The sequence below is a fragment of the Rhinolophus hipposideros genome (assembly GCF_964194185.1).
Source record: "Rhinolophus hipposideros genome assembly, chromosome: 17".
NCBI lineage: Eukaryota > Metazoa > Chordata > Mammalia > Chiroptera > Rhinolophidae > Rhinolophus > Rhinolophus hipposideros.
Genome location: NC_138063.1, coordinates 45,596,809 through 45,620,142, shown reverse-complemented (window position 1 = coordinate 45,620,142; position 23,334 = coordinate 45,596,809). Strand labels below are relative to the sequence as shown.

General features: G+C 38.0%; 1 protein-coding gene across 2 annotated transcripts in view; it reads left to right on the top strand.

The window, feature by feature from the left end:
- Positions 1-23,334, top strand: part of MYOM1 (myomesin 1) — a 139,588-nt gene that overhangs the window by 96,786 nt on the left and 19,468 nt on the right. For both annotated transcript variants that reach the window (XM_081079059.1, XM_081079060.1), the window contains 7 exons: positions 6,383-6,497; positions 13,299-13,455; positions 14,986-15,092; positions 15,218-15,262; positions 20,621-20,757; positions 22,366-22,510; positions 23,258-23,317. In XM_081079059.1, the coding sequence (XP_080935185.1) occupies positions 6,383-6,497; positions 13,299-13,455; positions 14,986-15,092; positions 15,218-15,262; positions 20,621-20,757; positions 22,366-22,510; positions 23,258-23,317 (766 nt within the window). The remainder of the gene's footprint in view (positions 1-6,382; positions 6,498-13,298; positions 13,456-14,985; positions 15,093-15,217; positions 15,263-20,620; positions 20,758-22,365; positions 22,511-23,257; positions 23,318-23,334) is intronic.

Genomic DNA, 23,334 nt, shown 5'->3' with positions numbered 1-23,334 from the left:
CAGGTTTATAGGAAGAGGTCTTTCTTTTGTTTTCCAGTACTTGTTGGTAGAATGTTTTATTTTCTCTCCGACTGCAGCCTTTTTTTTCTCTCTCACATGGTAGTGCTATGTTTTCTTGCACTATTCCAGCTTCTCATGCAATGAGGGCATTCCCTGGGAGACGGACTTCTCCTCTGTTAATAGTTCACCTGGGTCACAGGGTGCAGTGTCTGTGTGGGTATGGGGAGAGCTTTTGAAGTTCCAAAGCTCTTCCTGCACCAGATTCAGAGCCCGTATGTTTCAGCAGTTCTGTTTACTCTTGCAGGGATCCACCCAGATAGGTGGGGCTAGGGGCGGGATGAGTTGTGAGAGGTGGCCCAGAGCAATGGCAGCGACAACCATCACAGCTGGTCCTGCTTCCATAACTCCCTCCCCTTTCCTGCAACTAGTTGGGCTGTGAATCTGTGTCTGCAGTTCACAGTTCTCAGAACAGCAAATATTCTGTTCTTTTGGTCTGACACTGCTACTATTCTGCTTCTAGTACTGGGCAGATGGGGGCGGGGCGAGCTCTGGGAGGGTAGGGAGGGGGCAACTAGTCTCAGTGCCTAAGGCTTCCATTCTCTGCTCAGCAGTGAGAGCTTAAACCACCGTTTTCAGCCTTCTTCCCTCAGTCTTTTCTCCGAGGTGTATGCCGTGAGCATTGGGTTCAGCCGTGTTATATGCTGCCCCCACAGCCCTGTGGGCCAGAATTATTGATTTTTCTGATTACAAAACTGACACATGCTCATAATGAAAAATTCAAATACTAAAAGCATAGGGAAGAAAAGTAAAGATGTCCTATAATCCCTATACCCATTTTGATATAGATTCACTCTTCCAGATATTTTATATTTAGAAAAATTTTCAAGCCTGAAATGGAGAAAAAATGTACTTGTTAAAAAGTTGAGCCTGGTAAACTTAAGTGAGGATGGGAGATATAGATTCACAAATGGGAGAACTTAAACAATTGCAGCATGAACATATGGTTTCTGCTGGAAGCACCAACGTTCACTTCAGCACCATGTCTAGGGGTCCTCAAAGAGAGTTAAAGATGCATTAATTTCAACCAAAAGGATTTAACCTAACAGAGCTCCCTGTTTTCCTTTTTTTATTGGTAGTTACAGCCTGGTGAGAAGGGAGTAAATATTGGAAGGGTGGGGTATATGAATGGAGTAGGCAAGGGAACGCAGTTCCTTCGGAAGTTATAGGAAAGGGGGAAAAAAATCCAAGAAAAGGAAATTTCATATGCCTAGCTTAGGCATCTGTAGTGCTTTTAAGTCCAGTGCTCATTGGCCCTGTGGTGACAGGGGAAGGATGTTTCTATCACCCCAGTTACTAAACACTTGGATGTGGATTCACTTCCTGTGTCATGATGCAGAAATCTGACTCATGGCCACATATTAAGTGGCAGGAGCAGATATTGCAGGCACCTAGCAACTGGTCTATTTCTGTCACAACAAGGAAATGTTTCTGTTCCTTTCTGTAAATCCACAGTTGCCTGGCATTATTACTAAACATAGAATTTAAATGCATCAAGTTCTGTGCATTTAGCCTGTGCCTAAGCTCAATTCATTTACAGATTAAAATTCATTTCAAAAATCCATTAGCTCCAGCGAAAGATATCACTACATAAATGACATTCTATTACCATAAACACAATACATTTAACTAATTAGATTAAAAACTGAACAATTTAATACATGGTGCATTTAAATGCATGGTCACAAACATTTCACTTAGTCAAATAAATATATTCTAGCTTTATTTGATTTAAATCGCTTTTTGGATATTGATCTCCATCACAACATTATGGGAAAAAATTGCACCCTCTGTGTATAATAAATTCCCCCTTAAAACACAATGTTTTAAATGACATTTATATGACATCTTTTAAATGTCATATGTTTTAAAAAGTAAAATATAATTTTTGGTAAATATTAATAGTCTTAATAATAGTAATGAGACTCTGCTGAACGCAAAGAGTGTCACAAAAAATTATAAAGTGGAACTGTCATCTAAAAACATATTATAAATGTTTTTTTACAGTCTTTCTACTCTTATAACTCTAGTCCAGAGGCACACATGTAATAGGTTCTCAGAAAACATCCCCTTGATTATTGAAAATGTGGAGATTTAGAATTTTAATACATTTTGATTATTCACAAATTACTAAAATTCACAGTCATGTCAATTGCTTGTCTAGTTAGTGAGAAATAGCTATATTAAATATACAGGGACAATTTTTGTTTATTTTAGTTTTAGTGTGTTAGCATGCTTTTAAACAAATGGAAAATGTCCATGACCCATGTTTTTAATGCCCTTCTCTTGCCAGCAATTTTATCTGAAATTATTCATGGAATGGTTCAAAAAGATCAGGAAAGAAAAGGCAACATATATGCTCTTGTGACCACTTTGTATTATGTCTTTTTGACCAAAAAATGAGGTGGTTAACTCCTTTAAAGCATACCTATTATCAGTCTCTTGGTTCTGGCGCTGATGGCCATTAAATCTAAAAAAGAGAGAACATCAGATTTGCAGAGGATCTTAGAAACATATTGTAACTAATAGATGGTCCAGAGGGAAGAAAGTTTAAAGTGAAAGCCACATGTTTAGTCTTTGACAGAATCAGGTATGAAACTCAAGTCCTGCATCCTTTGTGCTATATATATAAAACTACAGTTGATCCTTGAACAACATGGTTAGGGGACCCTCAATGGCTCATTCGAAAATCCTTATGTAACTTTTGATTCCACAAAAGTTAACTATTAATATTAAAGCCTACTGTTGACCAGAAGCCTTACAAATAACATAAACAGTTGATTAACTGATGTTTATTTTGTATGTTATATGTATTATGTACTATATTTTGTGATAAAGCAAGCTAGAGAAAACAAAATGTTATTAAGAAAATCATAAGAAAGGAGTAGGTAAATGCTGTGCTCACCTCCTCCCACAACCACATCAAAATTACAACTAAACTACAGAACAACCACCATTGAGAATTGCCTGAAGTCTAGCAGAACAGAAGTTTTACAACTAAGGATATATAGACGGAACCATATCAAGACTGGTAGGAAGGGCAGAGATGCAGAACGGGCTGGTCCCATACCAATGTGTGGCAGTTAAAAATCGGGAGGGATATCTCAGCTGTAGAGGTTCCCCCGAGGAGTAAAGGGTCCCAGCCCCACATTAGGCTCCCCAGTCTAGGGTTCCAGTGCCAGGAAGAGAAGTCCCCATAACTCTGGCTGTGAAAAACAGTGCCGATTGTGGCTGATTGAGATAAGGGCAGCTGAAATCCCAGCTGTTCTGCTTAATGGGCCTGCACACAGACTTGCTAGCTGACAGCCTCACTCACTTTGAGCTTTAGTGCTGGGGCAGCAGCTTGAAGGGTGCCAGGGATATATGCAGAGGAACTGAATTGTCTAGCTTCAGAGCAAAGGCTGGAGGGGCAGCTTTCTTCCAGAAAGAAGTGGTGGCAGAAGCCAGTGGCCCTTTGTTGAGCCCTCCCCTCTCCCAGCCTGCTCACCTTGGTGATTCCCTGAGACCTGGCCCACCCAACTTGGGGGCCCACCCAAGCCTCTTCTAGTGGGTTTTCCACAGAAATGACATGTCTTGGCTCATGCTGTGCACTTTCCTAAAATCTCTCACAGGTTCACAAACCCCAGACAAGTAGCATTTGGCCTCTGCACACCTTTACTCTTTGCTAATCAGCCCCAAGCCGGGCACTAGTGGCAGTTGGCCTCAGTTGACAGCTTAGCCTCTTTCAAGCACCCCTAAGCCCAACACAGGCACCAACCATCTGTGGATCCCTTTGTAGCTCATACCAAGTGACCCTGGGCAGGGCACAGGCAGCAGCTGATGTTGCCCTGCACTAGGGCCCTTCCCAGGAGGCCCCAGAACCAATACACCTGATAAACATTTTCAGACCACACCAGAGCACGACCCAGATGCCTATGTGTACAACACACTCAAAGGACTGACTCAGCAGGCACAAGATCCCTGCCAAAGCAAATACTACTATATAGGGTCACCCCTTCCACAACATCTCCTCAACTGTAGTCACTGCCAATCAGCCTGAAGGTCAATCCCTCCCATTGTGTACAAACAGCAACCAAGGCTCAATATCAGCAGGAGGGCACAACAACCCACGCAAGGGACACACCTGGAACACCATGTTCAGGTGACCAAAGAGATTATGCCAATGGCCCCCACAGGACCCCTACTATATAAGGCCTTGTCTACTAAGACAAGGACACACAGCAGCTCTACCTAATAACACATAGAAACAAAAACAGGGAGGTAGCCAAATGAGGTGACAAAGAAACATGTCCCAAATGAAAGAACAGAACAAAACTTCAGAAAAATAAAAAAATGAATACAAGCAGTCTACCAGATGCAGAGTTCAAAATACTGGTTATAAGGATGCTCGACGATCTCAGTGAGAACTTCGACAAAGAGTTAAGAACCATAAAAATGTATATAGAAAACATTTTAAAAACAGTCAGAAATGAAGAATACGTTAGAGGGAATCAACAGGAGATTAGATGAAGCAGATGATCAAATCATTAATTTGGAATATAAGATAGCAGAAAACACCCAATCAGAACAGCAAAAAGAATCCAAAAAAAAAAAAAGGAGGATAGTTTAAGGACTCTCTGGGACAACATGAAGCATACCAACATTCACATCATTGTAGTACCAGAAGGGGAAGAGAGAGAGCAAGGAATGGAAAACCTATTTGAAAAACTAATGACAGAAAACTTTCCTAACCTAGTGAAGGAAATAGACATACAAGCTTAGGAAGCAGAGAGTCCCAAACAAGATGAATCCAAAGAGGCCCACACCAAGATACATCATAATTAAAATGCCAAATGTTAAAAACAAAGAGAGAATCTTAAAAGCAGCAAGAGGAAAGCAGTTAGTTACCCTCCAAGGGAGCTCACATAAGACTATCAGCTGATTTCTCAACAACAGAAACTTTGCAAGCCAGAAGGGACTGGCACAAAATATTCAAAGTGATGAAAAGCAAGGACCTATAACCAAGATTACTCTACCCAGCAAAGCTATCATTTAGAATCAAACGACAGATAAGAGCTTCCCAGACATGAAAAAGCTAAAGGAGTTCATCACCACCAAATCAGTATTACAAGAAATGTTAAAGGGACTTCTTTAAGAAGAAGAAAAAAAGATAAAAAATATGAACAATAAAATGGCAATAATTACAGATCTATCAATAATTATTATAAATATAAATGAATTAAATGCTCCAGTCAGAAGACATAGGGTGGCTGAATGGGTAAGACAATAAGATCCTTACATATGCTGCCTATAAGAGACTCACTTCAGATCAAACGACACACACAGACTGAAAATAAAGGGATGGAAAAATATATTTCGTGAAAATGGAAACAAGCAAACAAGAAAGCTGGGTTAGCAATACTTATACCAGACAAAACAGACTTTAAAACAAAGGCTGTAAGAGAGAAAGAAGGACCCAGCAATTCCACTTCTGTGTATTTATCCGAAGAAACCCAAAATGGTACTTTGAGGGGATGTGTGCATCTATATGTTCATTGCAGCATTATTTAGAATAGCCAATTTACAGAAGCAACCTAAGTGTCCATCAATAGATGAATGGATAAAGAAGTAGTTCATACATACAATGGAATATTACTCAGCGACAAAAAAAAAAAGGAAGAAAGAAATCTTGCCATCTGCAACATCATGGATGGACCTAGAGGGTGTTATGCTAAGTAAAATAAGTCAGAGAGAGAAATACAAAGGACACATGATTTCACTTATATGTGGACTCTAAAAAACAAAATAAATGAACAAACAAAACAGAAACAAACGCATAGATACAGAGAACAATTTGATGGATGCCAAATGGGTAGGGGTTTGAGAGAATGGGTGAAAAAGGAGAAAGGATTAAGTACAAATTGGTAGCTACAAATTAGTCATGGGGATGTAAAGTACAGCATAGGGAATATAGTCAATATGGTGATAACTATGTGTGGTGCCAGATGAGTGCTAGATTTATCAGGGTAATCACTTCATGAGTTATATAAAAAATGTCTAATCACTATGTTGTATACTGAAACTAATATATTATGTCAACTGAAAACTATATATTGGGTCAATTGAAAATTTTAAATATATATGTATTTTTAAAAGGAAAAAACAAAATCATAAGAAAGAGAAAATACATTTACAGTACTTATTTAAAAAAATCTGAATATAAGTGGACCCATGCAGTTCATACCCATGTTGTTCAAGGGTCAACTGTAATTCATTATGACAGAGGAAGATCACTTTTGTTTAAATGACACAAAATGCCCATTACTTTTATACTTGTTTCTTCCAGGTGCAAGACCTCAAGGAGGGTGTCAGCTACGTGTTCCGTGTCCGAGCCATAAACCAGGCAGGTGTTGGCAAGCCATCTGACCTCGCTGGGCCTGTTGTGGCAGAAACTCCTCCAGGTGGGCTTTTCCTTTTTCATTAAAATTAATCTCATCTGTGTAAGATACCAAAGTAACATTCAACCTAACTTTCTGTGCTTTTCCTCGTTTTCAAAATCATCAGTATATGCTATTTGAATAATTGAGAAGTATGACCTTAGTCCATGACAATCATTCACCACACCACAGGAGACTCAGCACAGGGGCGAGCCAGGTTTGAAATGGTCCAGGACTGTTCTGGTTCACACCTAAAAACAGGGAAGCTCTGGATCAAATTTTGCACCCTGGACTGACTGTTTTCAAGTAAACATTCCTGGGATGTTATTATACTGTGCCCATAAAGTCCCACAAGAATATTTCCCCAATCATTGGGAAAGCCAGAACAGTGCAGTTAGCAAACACGATCCTTAAACAAGTAGGATTTTTAATTAAATTAAACCAGGGGTCAGCAAACTTTTTCTGTGAAGGGCCAGATAGTAACTATGTTTTACTTTATAGCCGTATGGTTTCTAACACAATATTCAACTCTGTCATGACACAAAAGCTGCCGTAGACAATAAATAAACTAATAAGTATGGCTATGTTTCGATAAAACTTTCCTGTGCATGTTATATGCATTATATAATATAATGTATTATATGCATTATGAAATTTGAATTTTGAATAATTTCACATTTCCTGAAATATTAATCTTTTGATTTTTGCAGCTGTTTAAAAATTTCAAAACTGTTCTTAGCTTGCAGGCCATACAAAAAGAGGCACAGTTTCTTGACCCCTGTGTTAAACTAATAGCAGTCCTAACAAAATGATCTACAGAGCTGAGGCAGCCCTCACTTCCCAGTTTCAAGAGATTTCGTAACTGGACTAGCAAAGACAATCTTTCCCTTTGTTATGGGAACAAAGTTTACACTGTTCACTGTACAAATAGTTTCAGGTTATTAGATAACAATAATTTATTTTGTTTTTTAACCTCTATCACTTTTCCAAGTTATATATTTCAATGTATTAGAGTTGCATAAAAGAAAGCACTGGAAATGAGAGAGGATAAAATCATATTAAACAGTTATTTTAAGTTTATATTCATTCCAGTCCAAGCACTTTCACTTTAATCCATCCCTATTTTCAAATTGAAATGAAGAGCCAATACATAATGTAATATTTCTTTATGATGAGAAAAGAAATATAAACATAGAAAACTCTATTCTCACTTCGTGTTATGTGGAAAATACATCAAATGTACCCTCTGAGGAAATATTTGTCCCTTTCATCCTATTACTTCATAACCTACTGTCAACTATTCTTATAATTACCCTCTAGAGCTGGGTGGGACAGAAGTGACCCTCTTATACCAAAGTGGAGTGGGTGTGTCTGGAGAGAGTGCCACTCTTCATATAAGTCCCCTTTGCAAAATTTCATGAGAAAACAGAAAAATGATAGGAACATATATGCCAGTAAAAGGTAACACATGAAGACACCAGCACACATATTCCTATAGAGATCGGACCCTTTATGTACCAACTGTAAGGAAATATAAGGTGCCAAAAGGACCCAATGGCAAAATCTACCCTTGTAAGAACAACATTTAAATTACTATAAAAGTAAACTCTTAATCTAACCATGGTAAGGTAAAAGCACATTTTAAGCATTGGATCCAAATACATTTGACTGAAGAAACTGTAAATTGATTTATTGTTTTCTCATCCATAGCTGCAGAATGGCAGGTGGCCAGGCATGACATTAACAAAGCCATCACTATGGAAATTTTACCACCCAAAAAGAGTCTGCTGCTGAGCTCCTGGACGAGAGTTTTGTTTCATTAATTTGGAATAAGGCACCAAAAGTCATTTTTTGTGGCCATTCCATTTCCAAAATATAACTACAAACAACAGCTGCAGATGTTGATATACTAAACAACAGCTGCAGACGTTGATATACTAAACAACACTAGATTAACCTACTCAGAAACCATTGGCTCACAGCCCAGGAAAGAATCCTGGGATACACAAAGTCAAAACGCTTTGCCATGAGGGGCACCAAACCTAGGAGACCCTTGGACTTGTTCCTATGCAATAGGCCCATTCATTCTTGCAACATGTTTCTTGAGCATCTACTACATGCCAGATGCTGTGTGAGCACCAGGAGTAGAGTGATGTGACATTTATCATTATATACTGGGATTATGATGTAGTGGAAAAGCCAGAGTTCACAGCATGGTGTAATGAGAGTTGGCTAGATGTTCATAAAATATTTCCCATAGCTGAATAGGCTATAGACTATTAAGGTTTTATAAGTCCCTGTGAAAACTTATATGTAGCCTAAGGTTGTTTGTATTTATTAATTTTTTAAATACATATTACTTTTATTCAGATATTTATTTTATGTTAGAATGGATGGGGTGGAGGTTATCAATTTTAAGATTTGGGATATGAAACTTGGAATGCTACTTCAGAAGAACGACTCCTTTTGGAATGCATTATTCAAATTTCAGATAGAAAATGAAGCTTACCATGTGACAGCAAACCTCAAATATATCTAACAAGATACCTCAAGTGTAATTTGAATTCCAGTTCAAAGTTAACCTAATCCACCAGGGTTGGTAAGATCACTGGTCTCCCTTTGATGTCAACAAACATGCCAGCAGATATAGCTCAGCCATTGCCACGAGGTCTAGTTGTGTTGGTAATGAGGATCCAGAAAACAGACTAAGTGTGTCATGCTTTACCAAGAAATCTATTAGCTATAAAAGACTATAGGAAGAATAAGCTAAAAACTACTTAGTGTAGATTTGTTGGTACACTTCTATTCTTGATATTTGATATTTATCAAACAGTATCTGTGTTGATTGCATCAGGCCTGGAGTGTAGGTGGAAGCAAGGTAAGCCAGATCAGATGGGAGACAAGAGGCACCTGCCAAGGTGTGGCAGGTGATCTGGAGGGCAACAAATAACTCGCGGCACAGGCTGCAGGTAGTCTTATCAGAAAAACAGCAGTAGGCCGGAGACTTCGGGTGATGGGCAGAACCCAGATACAAGGCAGAGTCCCAAGCAGGAACTAGGTTACTGGAAGTTAGGACTTGGTCACTAGGAGCAAGGCAGTTTAGAAGACCCCAGCACCAGAAGAAATAATGAGCTGGGATTGAGGTGACAACTGACTAACCAATCCCAGTTTCTAAACACTGGTTGGTCATAGAACCTAGTAGAGCAGAGAGTGTAAAAGTGTGCTCAGTGGCCTAGTGATGGAGTCCTGAAGGATTCTGAAGCAGAAAACCAGGCTAACTGTTAAAGATTAGCTCCAGTGATTTAGACAAGTGCACTTGTATTTTCTTACTAACTGATCTCTTTCACCCCTGAGGACAGTACGTCTAAACCTTGGCTGTACATTAGAATTATGCCAAGAACTTTCTGAAAAATGTTGACTACATTTCAGACTCCATTTCAGGCCAATTAAATCAGAATCTCCAGGACTGATCCTGGGCATAGGTTCATTTTTGTTTGTTTGTTTGTTTAGCTTCTTGGGTAATTCTAGTGTGAAACCAGGCTTGTGAACTGCTTTAGATTGTGGGCTCCTTCAAAATAGGAACTGTGCCTTTTCTTCCTGTATGACGAGAGCCTAGTCCTGGTCTATAGTAGTCATTTAGTAAATGAAAACACTAATGAATGACTACCATGATTTGGCCAGTGAGTGTGACTCTGTTTTGCAGCCACAGCCTGCGCAGATAACCTCAGATATCTCGTAAATGAATGCCCTGGTTATGAAGGGCAAGCTGGGAGAGAAGCATCAATAGAGGTTACGATGGGGAAAGCAAAAGTGGTGGGTCAGCCAGTGGTTCTCACCTAAAACATAGTGGAACTTCGTATTACCTGTGGCTGATTACATTAATTTGCTTCTATCTGCTTCTATCCTGTGTCACTCTCCATTTTTTTAAACACCACACATGCACATATGCATGCGTGCACCATGGAGAAGGACATATAATTAAACCTTGCAAAACTGATCCATTAATGCTTACGTAAAAAGCTAAATTATATGAGAAAGAATTTTCATATCATATTATGAAATGCATGGGAAGGTGAACAGTTTACTGTGATCTCATTTCAGCTTTTACATTTGATCTGTTTTAAAAATCTTTTTTTGGAGGGAGGAAAGTGGGATGGAATAAATTTCCAAATAGTTTATTTTAACCTTGGGCCATACCTTACCTGTTCACATACTGGGGATTACGGCAAGCATGGAGGGACCATTAAAATGCCATTCTACACAATATCTCTTTGTGTCCATATTAAGGGTTTGTTTAGGATTGAGGCAGCTAGCTGACTATAGACAACTCTTCTTAAATCCTTTTCAGACCAAAATAATCTCTTTCATTTTCTATAGCCAAATCTCCTGTATTCTTAACTGAATTCTTCACGTTCTTGAGCAGATTCAAAGGTCATTTTTTGAGAAAATCTAAGTCTTAACAAATTTTGGTCCACTTTTCCACCTCAGCCTCTTGGAAAAGGGGGATGTCCTTTTAGCTAGCTGAAAATATCCATAAAATAACAACCAGTGCAACTTTTTGAAAAATGAAATCTAACTAAATACTCATCTTAATAAGTATTTGATTTTTAAAACTGAAATGTCGAATATGGTTTTAATTCTTTTTTCATTTTATTTAGGTAAATGAACCAATAGCACACATCATAGCCACAATTATGTGTGTGTAAATTGGAAAAATGTTCATGCCTTTTTTCCTACCCATTACTGATGTTGTCTACAATGTGCCAATTATAAATGATTAATCAAGAAAAGCTTCACAGATGTGGAAAACTCTCTTAGATACTAGTTGACATTACATCTAATTCCTATTTATTTTGTCTCTCTAGGCAATTGCTTAATTTCAAATTACAAATTTTAATCTAAGGCTTTTAAAAAAAACACTACATATTCTTTTCTAAAAGTGTAAATGATTTCTTACATTAGAACCTAGCTGTAAGGTCATGATGTAAGACTCAGAAGTTAAGGTGGAAACACATACATATGTTGCCTGGGACTTAAAAATAACATCTTTTGTTTCACTTTGTATTTTCACAAAAGATCTCTGAAAAAATTAATTTTCCAGAATAATTCATTGAGACAGTTCTATATTCTTTCAGTAACTAAAGCAATGGAGACAGCAATTAAGCAGGGCTTTCCTGCTCTCCAGGTTGCATGGGTTTGGGTCCAAAGTTGGCCATTTAGAAACCTACACAAATTACTGTGTTAAATACCCAGTTGTTCCATTTACCTGAGAATTGACTGCTAAAGCATCGATACTTTAAAATGTCATTTTGAGACCCTTTGATGAAAATTCTTATAAAATAGACTATACACTTCGGTACATACTTTTCAATCTTCTTGGATGCAGCGTACTAACCTTATTTATCTTTTTCTGTTTGACTCAGAGCCATAAATATCAACCTTATTTATTGTACAGTGTTACAATACGGTGATGTCTCTTAGGGCGAGGAACCATTTGTCCCTCTACAAAAATAATGTTTTAGGGCCTGCTTTTTAGTTTGCTGCCTTCTCTCCTGCAGTTATTTTTCTTATTTTCCGTGTGCCTGCTGATAGTAGCTTCTTACTTTGCTCTCTTTTTGGATTTAACTACTGAGAGAAAACAACCGACTAGTTTTGCTAGAATCATCTCAAGCTAAGTATAGATAGATTCCAGGTGATGGTCTATGGAATTCTCCAGTGAGTGTGTTTCTGTTCACTGTTTGGGCACTTGTGTTCTTTTGATCTTCCCCTGAGTGAAGTTTTGCAATTTTTCCCCCTGACAAGTTTTATTGAACAGTTGGCCAGGATGCTGGCTTCTTACGATACAATCTAGACAGAAAATCTTTAATCCTTTGGTATGTATCTATTGGGAATATTTTTGTGCTTTTTAAAAAATAAAGCTGCGCCTTTTGAGATGAAATGTATTTTTCCTAACATATGGAAGCAAGTCAAGTTTAAACTAGTAATTCAATGCATGTCAATTTGAAAAGAGCTTTTTACCTTTCAGACTGGATTTTGGTGTAGATGTAAATATTTTGCGTGCTGCACAAACTCTCTTTCAATTGCTCTGCTAGATGTAGATGCAATGTATTATAACTCGCAAAAATAAAAGAACTTAAAGCATTAATGGAATTGTTTTGTTTTAAAATCTAAATGCCAATCTTCTTGAAACTCCTGGATCTCTTGAAATTCATTTCCATACAGTTCAACAACAGTCATTTCTAGGTTGCTGTTCTAATCTAGAGGAGCATCTTTAGATTGATTTATGGTTGTCTGATTCATATATTTCTCCATTCTTAAATGATTTACAGAATTTGAACATTCTTATCACCTCTACTTTCTCCCCTTCAATTTCCCTTTGGTTTCTTTACCTCTTATTTATTCTTTACTGATGACTAGTTGGATTTGGGTGTGTGTTCTTGAAGCAAAGTCATGAATTAGGTTCTGATAAGGTCCATTCAACTTTCCTTTTTCCCAAAGCTGCTTTTCCCCCCTTATTTATGATCAACCTACTCCCATAACTGAGCTATCAGTCACGTCAACCAATTCTTATTCTGCCCTGTCCAAACAATACTTTCCATGATGTTGGCTCTACCTAAGAAACATAACACATTTATTTAATTCCATGGTACAGCATAAAAGTTGAGTTGTAGCGCAGGATTGTCAGTCACAGTGAACAGTTGGGCTTTTCCCTTTCACAAGCTCCAGGCCCTGCTTTAAGGCTAAAGTAAAGGATCCCGAGGTAAGGAATTCTTCCTTGGTTGATTTTACCAGAAAATATCAGTGCCTCTTCTTTTTTTCTTCTAGGAACCAAAGAGCTTGTTGTAAGTGTGGATGATGATGGAGTCATTTCCTTGAACTTTGAATGTGATCAGATGACTCCAAATTCTGAGTTCATCTGGTCCAAAGATTATGTATCCACTGAAGACTCTCCACGTTTGGAAGTTGAAAGCAAAGGCAACAAGTATGGACTGTTTCAATCTAATCATGGGTTTCCTTTTCATAACAAGAGGATGATGTAAGCTCTTGGCTTTCCATTTGAAATACTTGGTTTATACCAGTATAAACCTTAAAAAATAATAATCCCTATGAAGTACTTTTTACATTATTCCATTCAAAGGGCCATCTCATTCATAATGTTAGAAGAGCTTTGGCATAAAAGTAAGCTTAAAAAATGAGTCTCATGATTGTGCAAGATTTTGAAATCTTAAAGTAATGATGAGGATGTTTATGGGGAGGGAGCAAGGAAGAACTTGCTGCTTGCTGATTCAAGACATGGTAAATTAAGTGGGTCAGGTATAATCTGTTCTGCTTTTTTTCCACCACCACTTATTAGTGACACAATCTCTACATGGGAAGCACAGGGTAGATGATGTCTAGTCCTAGCCCTGCCAGGAACTGGCTATGTGACCTGGGGCAGTGTGTAACTTCCATAGACCTTGGATTTCTTTTTCTCTAGAATGGAAAATAGTGAAGGGGATTAATTTTATGATCTATTACTTACTTGTAGCCTCAACATTCTGAGTTTTCTTTTTTACTTTGCCTTACTTATCAATCTTTATATCTTTATAGTACCAACCATATTGGATTGTATTTGGTAAAGCAAAATATTCCTATTATTTCTATTACAAAGAAGCCCAATATATTTCAAGAACAAAAGAAAGAAATAGTAATTTTGTTAAAATTACAAGGAAATACTGAATATTTCCTTGTAAGGAAGGTAAGGAAATACTAAATATAATCAAAGCACATCTTGTTGTCACTATGCTGTGAAGTCCTTGAAGTAAAACATAAATAGGTCAAAGACGAGACAAACTATAAATTTTTCTTCCAGTTTGTGCATTTGACTAACACTTAAACGTTTGGCTGATCTTAGACACTGACTAGCAATATAACTCACCAAAGTTGGAAATCCCAGTGAACTAGATCATTGACCAGATAATTTATTCATTCCACAGATATTTATTAAGCACATATAATGTGCCAGAGAAGGCACTGGATCCTGGAGGACATGACAATAAACAAAACAGATCTTGTCCCTAAAGGCACGCGGTGCCTTATTATATAGAAAATGAACTAGGCAGTACCAAAGCAGTTTGATAACCTTAAAAAAGGGAAAAGCAGGGATGACCCAAAGGAGGCATTGGAGTTACCAACAACAAGTTCTGCCCTGTGGGGAAAAAAATTTTAGGCTCACCAGCAAAGGTTGATCAGCTAAAAATTTCTTTATTTGAGATATGTATTGACATGCAACATAGCTTGGGGATGGGAGACTTATACCAGCTCCCCACTCCCATCCTCATCACACCTAGGAGGAGGTCAGGAAAGACTTCCCAGAATCAGCCAGAATGAGTAGGCTTTCGGTCAGCAAGAGGCCTAGGAACAAGTGCTCCAAATGAAAGGAGTAGCATGTCAAATGCTTAGGGACAATGCAGAACAGAGGTCCATAGACCCTACACAGCCTCAATTCTCATATAAATATTCTGTTCTGAAGGACAAAAATGACCTTCAAAGACCTTGGGATGGAAGACTTGGGCATTTACTCCTGCGATGTAACTGACACTGATGGAATAGCATCAAGCTACTTCATAGATGAGGAAGGTAAGTTTGAAATAAATTAAATTCACAAGTCTAATGCTGCTTTGATTTCTCAGTGATTCTCTAGGATCTAGTGACTTACGTTTTCAGTAATTTAAGGTTTAATTGTTCTCTTTTTCTCCCTACAGAGTTGAAACGTTTGCTTGCTCTCAGCCAAGAACACAAGTTCCCAAGTAAGTGACCACAATACTTTCACACAGTTTAACAATCCTACTGGTTGGAAAGTTCTGGAATAGGGCAGATGACAACTCTGACAGGATTAAGAAAAAATATATAATGGAACATACACTGGGAGCTACAAATGCACTTTTTAGTAGGGCTACTTCTATCTTTGCCATTGTTCTCGAGAGATACAAATAATAACAACTAACATAGAAACTATATTTCATGCTCTGTTTCATAGAGAAATGGCAGCTTACGAAGCTGTAATAGCTGAGTAATTAAGTTCTTCACTTTTTGCCTACATATTTTGGAGTCACATATACATATATATCTTCTGGATATATTAATTCCTATGTCTTTTAGACAGACTAATCACTTCCTAAGCAATTTAATGTTTGCACTTAATAAAAGAATCATACCTCTAAATAAAGACATTACCTATAATTTTAAACTCCTGGAAAATAAGGCAATGATGCCTTGGTCAGAAAAAGAATTTCTCTGAACTATCTACAAACGCTTCAATAAAGCACTTTCCACATAAATGATTAAATTTCACAGTTGACACCTAAAAGAAGAGAAAGAAGTCTGAAGTGACACTCGGAAAGTTCCACTGGCCTGATAAGACCTCTTGCCATCAGCACCTATTGGCCAAAGTAGTGAATTATCCAGAAAGTTATACCCTAGAATTTGAGAAAACAAACAGAAACAGATAGCATATAATCATTCTTTTAAATCAGGAATGTGTTTTCACTCACTAATCCCTAAGATACAATTCCTTCACTAATACAGGAGTTTCAGAAATCCAGGAAACTATACCCTGATCTCAGACTATAAGCAAAACTTTGTATATTTGTATACGTGCATTTTTTCCTAGGGAGAGGGCTTATAGCTTTCCTGAAATTCTTTTCTCAGTATAGGCTGTGATTTAAAACAAACGCTGCTCTAGAACCAATTGCCTGATGTCTCTTCCATTCCCAGGGGATGCTTGTTTGATTGTGAGATTGTTGGTGACTATTGGTCTCAAATGTAATGTTCTCAAAACCAACTTTGTTCAGCAAAGCAGACAGAGGGGTGCCTATGGGTGTGCATGTAGGATGCAGGCTTTCTGAATTCTAGGGGACAACTATTTCTCATTTCTACACTTATTCACCATAAAACTGGAAAAGTAATACCATGAATGGTGTCTTAACAGTTATACATATTTTTTAATTGTATGGAAGGCAGGGGTTTGGCCTGGACTCTCTTTGTTCTGTACTTTGGAACCACTCTGTGAATCTGGGCAGATCATTTCAATTTCCCCATGCCACGGTTTTTTTCCCCTGGAAATGGCTGTTGTAATAGTTTATAGCACCTATCATATAGAGATGCTATGAGAGATAATCAATATGGTGTTGTTTGATCCTTGAACTCTTCAGAAAAAAATATAAATGTGAATTGAAACAGAGCAGTGATCATAGAAGGACTTGCAGAAGAACTATCTCAAAACTGCACAGGATGTCCTCCCTTCATGTTCCCAGGGCTGTGAAGTAGGGCATGGAAGAGAGGGTCACTGTGTTAAACACAGCCAGAGCCCCAGTAGACAGGCAGACCCCATTAATATTCTGACTGTCTCTCTCATACATTGGTAGAAATGGAGAGAAACAGCACCCACCAATCTAGTTAGTCAGACAATAAACATTGACAAAGTGTCTAGGCAATAGCTAGTCCAAATCACATTTACATTTAGCTTAAAGGGTGGAGGCTAGAGAAAATGGGGTGTTACTATTGAACTGGAGGTGCCCTAGCCTCCCTGAAGTTCAGTGATCATACGGACTCAGAGATAGTGATTGCCTGATGTCAGTTATTTACACTGAGATATTTTATTTTGAAGAAGCATAAGCAGTCTTAATTATTGGTTCTAAGAGCGAGGGTAGTAGCAAACTCAGACACACCCTTTTATTAGAGACCTGGTGTGGCATTTGGGTAGGTACAGAGAGAGAACCCGAGAATGTGTTAAAAACTCTGACTTGCAAATATCAACTCTAACCCAAGGGACTTTGCATTAGCCCATCAAAGCAGCATTTTAAATATTACAGCTCCAGCACTTTTATTCCCCCCACCTCTATTACCACACTTCCCCCAAAATAAGACCTAGCTGGACCATCAGCTGTAATGTGTCTTGGGGAACAAAAATTAAAAGAAGGCCCAGTCTTATAAAGGATTGGGTCTTATATTATAGTAAAATAAGACCGGGTCTTATATTAATTTTTGCTCCAAAAGATGCATTAGAGCTGATGGTTCGGCTAGGTCTTATTTTGGGGGAAACACGGTAGATTAGTCACTACATGAACATTTTCAGAGATCTGATGATAGGGTCCGAGCATTATGTCTAATTTCTCAATCCATGCCCACTTCCTCTTAGTATATGTTCACGTTAAGTCATTTTCTTGAGATTTTTGTAAGTTTTTAAATGGTCTCATTTTTCACACAATGTGATACACAGTATGATGTTCCTTTATCCCTTGGCACAGTAAATTCTCCTGTTTTAAGCTGTTTTCAAAAATATTTTGAAAACCACTAAACATATGCCTAAAACCTACAAATAACAGATATTTTACTAGAGCAAACGAACTGCAAGCAAAAAGAGCCTAAGGAAATTTAGGGCTGAGAAGAAGGAAGAAATTAACTATGTAAAGCTAAAAATAGAAACCTAGTCTGTCTTGCCAGTATTGATAGTAAATTGCAGTGTAGAGAGGTAGCTTATTTGAATATATTTATATTGTCTCAAGATCAAGTACTTTTTTGGGGGGATGGTGTGAGATATACTTTGGTATTGTCAATATATTGTATAATATCTCTTCATTATTAGACATTGTTTATTATCCCATATATATATATATGTATATATATATATATATATATATATATATTCTATGTGTGCAGATACACACAATATATATACATAAATTATATCTATTTGGTATGTCCTCTTAGGTGTCAATATATTATATTTTACAATTGGTAATTAAAGGGTGTTGTTGAAGCAGCTCAAGGAGGAAAGAAGCACCAAGATATTAATAGCCAAATTTATAGAGCACTTATTATATGCCAGGCTATATATAAGGTGTTTAAATGGGATGTATCATTTAAACTCCACTATGACCTTGAAAGGGTTGGTACTATGGTGATTTGGTTTTAGAGATGAAGAACATGAGGCCTAGAGAGGTTAAGTAACTAGACCAAGTGTACACAGCTGGTACCTGGGGTTAAGTCCAGGTGGGCTGACACCGACCAAGACATGGGCTATGTCTTTGTGTGCCCCTGCTGTTTGCCACCATACCCTCTGGTGATTCCTGGTGGCCAATGTTCTCCAGATGATGTTCCTATTACTCAGAGAGGACAGTGAACATTAAGGGAGCTGGAAGCTTCCAGGAGGGTGTGTCTCTCCCCGTCCACCGCCATTCTGGACCTATTGGATAATTGTGTCACTCATGTATTAGATTCCCCAGAATGACGTCTCCAGACCTTTCTAGGAGAGATTCTACTTTCCACTCCCCTCAAGGCTTACTTGTAGCAAGCAGGATCATCCTGTAGAGAAAAAGCTTAGCCTCTGCCGTCACCACCCTGGGGTCTGTCCATGATCTGTTTCACTTAGACATGCTCACACTGGAAAACCGCTGGTGTCCTTCACACTGGACAGCCTGGACCAGGAGGAACACAGAATAGAGGGGAGACCCCTGGTCTCAGCTCTGCCACCAGATGTGTTTCTAACCTTTCTTGGAGCTCAGTTTTGTCATCAGTAAAATTAAGGGAGGAAGAAAACGAACCTTTCTTGAACACTGGTCATTATTCAGTGTCTTAATGTATTCTGGTACTACATTCATTCCTGCTGGTGGCCTGGTGAGGCAGATAATCTCCATGTTAGCAAGTGAGGAGCACGTTTCAGAGGACATTACTGTCCAAGAGCATGGTGTGACAGTAGAGCCCATCTTCTGTCCACCACGTGACACCGCTCAGTAGATGATGTCTGAGCCCCCTGTTAGCTTCGCATTGGAACAACTCTATAACTGAGTTTTACAGTGGATGTGGAACAGTGCCAATGAACGGCATCCCTTAAAACTTGAAAAGAGTAGTTTTAGGATAAATACAAAGGACAATTAGTGTACATTTGGCACAAGTTTGGTACAAGTTAGGAAGTTTATAATTTAAAATATAGCATATGCTAAAATTTTGAGATAGGTTTCAGAACTGTTTAGGGAAAGCAAAGAGTCATCATTTCCCCTAAAGGACTACGAAACTTTGAGAAACAATCACGTTTTCCCACAGAGTATACTCTGGAGCCACCTTTGATACAGGGCCATTGTTGGAGGAGACTTTGTGAACAACATTTACAAGCTACAAGAAATTTAGGTGTGGGGGGGAGAAGAAATTTAGAAAATGGTTTTGAGAGATGTCAGCCAACTTTTAAAATTTCAACTTACATGGCTTAAGCGATACAGCTATAAATCAGAGATAGCATAGAGTTCCTTCACTTTCAGAGGCAAGCCATGCTTTATTTTAATATAGCTTCTCGATAGTGACTCACTTGTTTGCCTCTGAAAAATTTTGCTTGGTGTAAGAACTTAAAGGAACTGGCGTACCACTGGGATGGATAGGGTTTAAATGACAAGCCAGTTCGTCTTGTATATATAGTCAAAAATAATTCTTTTTCAAAATTCATTTTTAAAAACCTCCAAAGTGAGTTAAATAGTTGAAAAAAACCAAATATAGCTTTTTTCCAAATATTTTGAAGTAACTAAGATCATAGAATGTTGGAGTTGGAAAATATTTTGGCCAATTAGGACATTCAGTTCAATTCAGTTCATTTATAAATTAGTTAAATAAGGCCAGATATGTGATCTGCCTAATATTACACAGTTTGCTAGTAGTAGCCAGTGTTGGACGAGGCTGCATGTCTTTTCATTGTACTTTGCTATTGTCCCTAAGTAAACCTAACCAAAGCCACAATAGAGAGTCACAGAGGTTAGCTAAAGGACCCTGGATGGTAAGTTCGTCTTCCTCATTTTTACAGTTGAGAGACATCTATGACTTTGAGAAGGTGAATGATTTGCTCAAAGTGACAGTCAATCCCTCAGTATCATGCTTTCCCTACAATACTCTCACTGCCTCTAGGCTTTGCAAGAAGCAAAATGCTACATCGTTATTTCCATTGACTGTTTTTTCACTTGTCAGAAAAGTCTGAATCAAGACAACTGGTTACCAATATACAGCTGGCCCCCAAACTGCGGGGGTTAAGGGTGCTGACTCCCACGCAATCAAAAATCCACGTATAACTTTTGACTTCCGCAAAACTTAAGTACCAATTACTATTTTATTTTTATTTTTTATAGCTGTCCCAGTTAAGTCAGAGTTGGCAGTTGAAATTTTGGAGAAAGGCCAGGTCCGGTTTTGGATGCAGGCTGAGAAGCTGTCTGGCAATACTAAAGTCAACTACATATTTAACGACAAGGAAATTTTTGAAGGGCCGGTAGGTTTTACACATTTTAGATTTCTAAACATATCATTATAGAATATGCTGGGGAAGCCTATTAGAATGCAGGTAAGTCATTATGAAAACCACTGGATGTGGTGTGGAGGAGTTCAAATTTCACATGTAAAAAATGTAGAGGAAAACATTGATTGTATCATGCTATCCAAACTGGGACACTTTTGAGAATGAAAGAGGGTACTAGTAGTAATTTTTTCAGGACAACCAAGACTATTCCAGGCAAATCAAGAAGTATGGTCACCTATGAAAATACAGCTGCTCCCTTAAGAACTCATACATTCACATCAGAAACCCCAGCAGGGATTTACTAGTTATTCATATGGAGAAAGTGTACTCTATTGTTCCAATGGCTCAGAAAAAAAATGCACTAAAAATATCTTTATTGCTTTTCTGGTTGAAAATGCAATACATCCTTATTGTTAAAAAAACAAAAACAAACAAACAAAAAAAACCTTTAAAGACCCAGAAAGGACAAATCACAAATTCTTACAACTTTCCAATGAACATATTGGTATATACGTTTTGGGTTTCTTCTACATTTCTGTGTATGTCTGTTCATATCTTATTTGCATAGGTGATTGTGCATATCTATATCTACTTTTTTGCTTTTAATGTAAACATAAATTCTATAGATAGAGCTACAACATCTGTGCCTTATTTGACCTCCCCAGACAGACTTCACTAGAACCAGGATCAGGCCGGTGCTTTGTGGAACTGAAGAACTCGGGTTTAAGGGCCCTGGCTCTCACCTGTACTATCACAGGTGTAAATGGGAGATTTAAAAGACAGGGAAGAGGTGTGGTTTGCGGCCAGTATTAACCACCTTCCATCGAGCTGTGGTTTTAAAACATTTGAGTATTCATTAGTGAGGGGGAGAGTGGGTGAGGAGTATGCAGTATATTTCTTTTCAGCTCCTATGGTGTAGATCCAGAACAAGTCACACATGAGTCCACTGTGGTCAATCTCCTCCCTATTTACAAAATGTTCTCATCAGCTGTAATTATCACCAGGCCAACAGAGAGGAAGGAAAAATATTGCTGGCATCACTCTCTGCTGCCACAGCCATTGAGGGGATATTCATGCATATGTGTGCATCGACCCTCTTCCTTCATGTTCTCACGTGCTTGCATGTTGCTGTGTGCATGCTCACACACACACACTCTGAATTTGAAGAACTGTTCATTTTCATCCCAGTTGGTTCAAATCATACTAATTCATTGGGTGCAAGTTACTGCCTTAAGTCAGGTTTTCTAGGAGAGTCTGAAATAGAGTTTCTCCTTCCACTGATGTATGGGCGAGTACTCTCAGGAGTAGGGAGTGAGGGAAACCTGATAGGGTATGGGAAATGTAAGCAAAACTTTGCTCTTAGTTGGAGACTGGCTTCCCACAGGGGAAGTTCTGGGGCCTGAATTGCACCACAGAGTTGATCCCAGACCTGAGCCTTCATTCTGTGACATTTTATAGGAAAACTTATTAACAAGAAATTTAATTAAAGTTATGATTCTTTGGAGTTTGCGTTTATTTTATTAGGCTTATTGTCATCATATCTACCTCACTGATTTCTCTTTTTGCCTCTTTACATTGAAGAAATATAAGATGCATATTGACCGAAACACTGGTATAATTGAAATGTTCATGGAAAAGCTCCAGGATGAGGATGAGGGAACATACACTTTTCAGCTTCAAGATGGAAGAGCAACTGGCCATTCTACTCTTGTTCTCATTGGAGATGGTAAGAATTCTGTGGAACATGAACTGGAAGACTTTGCTGCACCCTTCAATGCAAATACCCCATGGCACAAAAATGGTCATGTGGAAGGCAGTATGAATTGTTTCTTGATTGGAGTCCCATGTTTGAAATATAATTATCAATTAATACTTTCCACAATATTTCATTTCATAGAAATGGAAGTTAATTTAAAAGGACACCAAATTTACCGCTGGCCTACATGTAAGACTGCATATAAGTTATCTCTTATATAAACAAATATTTACAACTGAAATTCTCCAATGAAGGAGATTGCAATATAACCAAGACTGTATATGTATCTCAGAAACAAACTGTGATACTATTTTATGATGTGTACTTACTTTAAATTAATTAAATTAAGAAGAAAAATATGCAAAAGTAGTGTATGCCTAATCAATCATACATTACAACTAGATTGTATATCAGCTGCCATAAGCCACTGTGGAAACCACTAAGATTTAAAATGTGGCGTTTAACAAAGCAATGGATCTCTACATTCACAGTATCCAATACTATTTCCCTTTTGCGTAGCTTCATGACCTTAAATAAATTACTTAACCTTTCTAAGCCTATTTCCTCATCTATGAAGACTAAAAATGAACACAGTGGTCATGATGTATGAGTGTTATAATGAATATAAATCACATTATAATGAATATAAGTCACTTAGCACAGTGACTGGCATGTACATTTATATCACTACATACTTACTTGTTTTTCAATTTTTAGTTTATAAAAAGCTCCAGAAAGAAGCTGAATTCCAGAGGCAAGAATGGATCAGGAAACAAGGTAAAAATAGCCAGCAA